This window comes from Nomascus leucogenys, chromosome 7b (genome assembly GCF_006542625.1).
Source record: "Nomascus leucogenys isolate Asia chromosome 7b, Asia_NLE_v1, whole genome shotgun sequence".
Classification (NCBI taxonomy): Eukaryota; Metazoa; Chordata; class Mammalia; order Primates; family Hylobatidae; genus Nomascus; species Nomascus leucogenys.
The window spans coordinates 28,475,594-28,481,772 of NC_044387.1; the positions used below are offsets into that span (position 1 = coordinate 28,475,594).

At 43.0% G+C, this 6,179-nt stretch overlaps 1 protein-coding gene across 1 annotated transcript; it reads right to left on the reverse strand.

Annotated features, from left to right (window-relative positions):
* Positions 1-984: 984 nt before the first annotated feature.
* LOC105740002 lies at positions 985-3,060 on the reverse strand. Its single transcript, XM_012507663.2, has 3 exons — positions 3,017-3,060; positions 1,586-1,784; positions 985-1,521 (listed from the first exon to the last, which is right to left on the reverse strand). Exons 1-3 carry the CDS (start codon positions 3,058-3,060, stop codon positions 985-987), a joined length of 780 nt encoding a protein of 259 aa, XP_012363117.1.
* Positions 3,061-6,179: the final 3,119 nt, after the last annotated feature.

The following is a 6,179-nucleotide window of genomic DNA, read 5'->3' on the forward strand; positions in this document are numbered from 1 at the left end:
TTAAGCTTTTAGAATTAGCACCCCTCCCGGCTTTACAACAAAGTCATGCTGTGAATCAGTTTTTAGTTAATGCTTCTTGGGATTTATTCCTGAACTATAATTTTATCGAATGCAGGGGGAATTGTCTTTGGGAATTTAGCAGAATACCCTTTTCACCGCTCGTTAAATAATATTTTATTTTATTTGGCAGGGGCTCTTTGGGGGTTGGGGGAAACCAACTGCAGAAAATTGCAGGTTTCAGAAGACAGCTCTGAAATCGTAGACACCCGATTTCTCCCTTGCACACTGTCTTTCTTTTTTACTCACACTTCCAATAGAACAGGATTTCTACAGCTCATATGGTTTTGTACAAAGACTTAAAAGGGCCACTTGAAACGTTTACAGATGAGAGGGCTCACATAAACCTCCCCCTGACAGATATTTACTAAGCGCCACTTAACTCTTTCTCGCCACAAATGTATTCAAAAGATACTTTAGATATATTTCTAAGAGTTTTTTTTTCCCTACAACGTCTTATGAAGGCCAGGCCTTCCTAGAGCTAAAGCAGCATTAACTGCTTGGTATTTCATCCATCCTCTCTTAAAATTGAAAGACAATTAGCTCTTCATGTGGACTATTTCTTTCTCTTCTATAAACCCATCACTGTAACCACAGGATTTAATATTTGTTAGTCTATTTTGCATGAAGGGTAAGGTTGGACGAAAGTACCAGCAGTTAAAATTAATGCACTAGCAGCTTACAGAAAGTTAGGGTTCTCATTCTTCCTAGAGAAACTCTTAAATTTCTTTTGTGCAGCTGTTGGTGTGTGGGCGCAAGCGCATGCGCGCGCGTGTGTGGGAGGGGGGTGGGGTAGAATTAGATTTGTTAGAAAAGAAGCTCTTTTCCATTCCAGTCACAACTAAAGTTCAAACAAACTCTTAGCTTGCTGGAAGAAGCCTGGAGGTGTTAAGGGGCAGCTTCGCTTAATCTTACTTTCTCTTCTTCCTAAGGTAGCGTTTTCCGGAGGAGATGGGTGACCGGGACCCGCGCGGGGCCAGTCTCGGCAGCGGGACAGGGTGGATCGCTGGCACCCGATTCTGGAAAGGGTGGGGTGCAGGTCCCAACGGCCCTCCGCGGCCAGCGCCGCACTAAGGCGAATCCCAAGTCAGATGCTTCCAGAAAGACCCCAGAAAGAAAAGCGGCCCCTCCCTCGCCAACATTCCCGGGGCAAGAAGGCGGTCTCGCCCCCCGCCCCGGGGCCCTGCACTGACCTGTGTAACAGGACACGCTGCACTGAGTCCAGGTCCTCCAGGCTGCGGGGGGCAGGTTTGGGGATGCTGGACCTGCCCACCTGAAACATGCCCACTGGAGACTCGCTGAAGGGGCGGACGACAGGTCACCCAGGTCCCAGCCTCGGCTCCCGCCGAACCGCCTGGCCCCCGCACAGCTCCGGCCGCCGCGGGGCACCTGGAGGTGCCAGCCTCCGACGCGCGGAAGCCAAGGGCTGAAGGCCGTGGTGTCAGCGACGGCGGCCCCTCCTTCGCCCGCGTGCTCCCCTGCCGGTCTCGGAGCCCGGCGCATTGACGGGCGGCGCGGCCACTCCTAGCTGTGGGGGCCCGGGGCAGGTGGGGGCTCTGTGGGCCGCCACCCCCACCAGGGCTCGCGAAGTCCAGGCTGCCCCCTCTTCCACGTCTGGGTTTCTCCGGTCTCTTCCACTGGCGCAACACACAGCCTGTCTCTGGCGCTGGGGGCGAGCCGTCGAGCGCCTCCGGACCCCGCCGCCTGGCGCTGCGCTCTTTCGCCGCCTAGTGCGGGATGCAGCTCTTCACCCTCCCTTCCAGGACAGCGAGGCCGCCTCGGCCAGGGACACCCGCGTCCAGGCGCCGCCCCCAGTGTAGGAAACTACCACCTGCAGCTTCTAGCGCTGCAAACAAGGGAGGAGTGGAGGAAACTCTCAAGGGCCTCTGAGGCTCTGGCTGCTCTGTGGAAGACCCGAAAATGAGTGGGGAAGAGGCAAGGTAGTTGTCTGTTCTTGATAGGAGTTTAAATTCAGTCTGAAGAAGCCATATACCTTCATCCGTCCATGCAAATGTGTATTATCACTTGCTATGTGCCAGGCCGAGTTCTAGTCCTTGGAGGTACAAGAGTGAATAAAAGGTGGACTCTGGGCCGGGCGCGGTGGCTCACGCTTGTAATCCCAGCACTTTGGGAGGCCGAGGCGGGCGGATCACGAGGTCAGGAGATTGAGACCACGGTGAAACCCCGTCTCTCCTAAAAATACAAAAAAAAATTAGCCGGGCGTGGTGGCGGGCGCCTGTAGTCCCAGCTACTCGGAGAGGCTGAGGCAGGAGAATGGCGCGAACCCGGGAGGCGGAGCTTGCAGTGAGCCGAGATTGCGCACTCCAGCCTGGGCGACAGAGCGAGACTCCGTCTCAAAAAAAAAAAGGTGGACTCTGACTTGTCTAGTGTGGCTTTATTCTCTTTTTGGGTGATTTATTTGCTTTAAAATACACTTGACCCCAGGAGACAGTCTCTACTCTAGGGCATTAGGTGTTTCAGTGAACTATTCTATGGCCTGTGGTCAAAGAGAAGACAAAATTAGCTTGGTGGTTTTTCCATCGTGGGAAAAGTGACGCGTGTGTGACTTCTTACTGTAGACTGTCCCTAAGTCAGAACCGGCCAGAATGGTAAGGGGAACCACTGAAGGAGAGTAAATGGAGAAACTGGAGCATAGTAGTTTAAAATGTGAGCTACCATAGGTTATAGATTACAGATTAATGATAAATGGTAATAGATTAATTTTAAACTTTAGGGTAATTAGCTCGGACTTGGCTACTCCAGGACTAGACTGTAGGACCTCTGAATGTCATTATCTGCAGATCTTTTCTCTTAGGTCCATTTCTCCAATCAGGGATGTCTTTCTGGCTGCCAAGTGGGTTAAGAGGGTGAATGATGGAGGCCCCATCTCTTAGCATATAAACTTTTACTTAATTCCTCTCTTTTCAGTAAGTTGCCTTACCCCTGGTCTACACTGTACCTGTGTTCTTGAGTCCACTGCATCAAGAATCTGAAAATGTTCATGTCTTTTGATTCAGAAATTAATCCCCAGGAAATGATAAAAAGTGAGGGTCGTGATGTTCTTTGCAGTACATTATTACAGCAAAAATATGAAAGGTATAAATGTCCAAAATTAATATAACTACCTACATAGATTAAAGTTCATTCATACAGTGATCTAATATATATTTATTAAAAGGAAGTTTAAATAAAATGCTTAATGGCATAAGAAAATATTTATGACTTAAACTTTAGTAAATATTCAGGAGACAAAATTGTATATTCAGTTTTTTGTTGCTACCTAAAAATTGGGAAATTGATTGGATGGACATGCATCAAATCTTAAAAATGATTATACCTGGAAGTAAAATTATGAATGATTTTTTCTTGTAGTTTTCCATGTTACATTTTTTACAATAAATATATATTATTTTTATAATCAGAATGTATTCAATCCATTGTGGGAATGTAAATGTGTGAAAAGAATGATTTATAATCCCACTTGGGAGGCTGAAGGGGGAGGATACCTTGAGCCCAGAAATTCAAAACCACCCTAGGCAACATAGCAAGATCCCCCGCTCTTAAAAACAAAAAACAAAACAAAATCCAGATTGATTTGAAGAATAGCTGGTGGCAACTGAATTTGTGGGTAATAATTTCCAATTATTATCTATTTCAGATTACCATTCTCAGGTATACATAAGTGGTTTTGCAAAATATTTTGTCATTTAAGGGTACAAGGGTAGCCTACATTTTAAAAAAAGACCATTACAAATCTTTTATATAGAGAATAGTTATTTTGTAAATCAGATATTTGCTGTTTTTTTTTACTATAATAATTTATCTTTTGTTGAAACTACTACGTAAGTTTTCCGTCTGACTTCAGATTTTGTGAAAAGTCCATGTTCTCACTTACAAGTGGGAGCTAAACATGCTGTACTCATGGACATAAAAATGGCAACAATAGACACTGGGGACTACTAGAGGGAGAAAGGAGGGAGGGGAGCAAGGGTTGAAAAACTAACTGTTGGGTACTATGCTCAGTACCTGGGCGGTGGGATCATTCGTATCCCAACCCTCAGCATCAGGTAATATACCCAGGTAACAAACTTGCACATGTACCCACTGAATGTAAAATAAAAGTTGAAAAACAAGTCAGTAGTAAACATTAAAAATGTTTTGTGTGAAAAGTTTATGATGTTATAAACCGCTATTCAATTACGTGTTCAAAATAAATCTTCATTTACGTATGTTTTCTTAAAGTAGGATTTACCTATAGCTACTTGTGGGTAAGAAAATATTCTATACGTTCAAATTTATTCTAGACAATGACAACTTATATCTCATAACAGAATAATTCATTTAACATGGAAACTTTTACCACTAAAAGATTCTCACCATGTTTTTATGTTTGTATATTAATTGGATTGTTTCAATCATACTTTCCTTATAGTAACTTATAAGGAAAATAAGGTAAAATATTTGCAACATGTATTTTGAGATGAACAACTTGTACAGAGGGAGAGGTTGATGATACAAAAGAAAAATGAGATCATTGGTACTGCCAAGTCCCAGAGTTAGGAGAAAATGGTATATTAGTGCACAACTGGAGGTCTCACCTTGGACTAGAAGAGGCACACTTCATTATTATTATTACCGTAATTTTCTGCATTTCATAGTAGAGATTTTTAAATAAAAATTGACAGCTACCAGAGAAATCAGGACAGAGCCATACCTTTTCACTAATTTTAGGTGTCCTTACAAAAAACCAAACACCGCATGTTCTCACTCATAGGTGGGAATTGAACAGTGAGCACTCATGGACACAGGAAGGGGAACATCACACTCCGGGGGGACTGTTGTGGGGTGGGGGGAGGGGGGAGGGACAGCATTAGGAGATATACCTAATGCTAAATGACGAGTTAATGGGTGCAGCAAAACAACACAGCACATGGATCCATATGTAACAAACCTGCATATTGTGCACATGTACCCTAAAACCTAAAGTATATAAAAAAAATTTTAGGTGTCCTTATCCTTTCTGACCTTTATCAATAATGGTTTCCATAATGATTTTTAGACTTTCGCCTTAGCGAAATAAATACCTTTATAAAAAAGAAAAAACCCACCCTAGTTTTAGGCTCATAGAATATTGGTACTATTTTTTAATGCATCATGTATTAATTGATCTCCTCTAATAGATTCTAAAGCTTTTTGAGGTCAAATCATGTCAAGAAGCTTTAGAATCTATTAGGTAGTACATGATTTGACCGCAAGCATCCATATATGTTGAGTGACTGCATCCTGGATCATGCTTGCTTCTGAAGGTGAAATCCTGGGTCAACTCAGTATTGACTTGAAGTTTGAGAGAGCTGTTTTCACTGGCTCACTACAGGGTTCTATACTTGACCTAGTTCTATTTAATAATTTAATCAATGACTTTAATGAAAATAGGGAAAATATGCTTGCCAAAATTGCAGTGGTTGAAAAATTGGAAATGTGTTGGCTCTTACAAAATTTCTGGAGTCTGGAAACCCTAACTCAAAAAGGAAAAGGTATGTGTGTGTATTTTTGCACATATTTAAAAAATAATTATAATAGATCAGGAAAGGAAAACAAGCAGGCTTAGCAGCCATTCAAGCATAAAAGATGCAGGCAAATTATTGTATTGCCATATGAACAGTGTTAAAGGGGCTACCATCATACACTACTCAAGTACCATATAAATTTCTGTCTTCTGTGTACCAGATTTTAACAAACACATTGTTGCTAGAGGAGTGGATTAGGATCCATCAAACCCACCAATCTGTCATAAATCTCCTGTTTTTACTTTCTTCTGTGGTCCATCACCCTCTTGGAAATACTTGAGCATTGCTACATGAAAGGTGGTTAGGAAAAATCTCATTCAGTAGAATTGTCTAAGAATTCTTGACACATGATTTTTTTCTTTTTTATACATTCAAGGGGTATGTGTGCAGTTTTGTTACATGGATATACTGTGTAGTGGTGAAATCTGGGCTTTTAGTGAACCCATCACCCAAATAGTGAACATTGTACCCAACAGGTCGTTTTTCAATCCTCCTCACTCCTCTCTCACTCTTCCTGCTTTTGGAATCCCTGGTGTCTATTATTCTCCTCTCTAC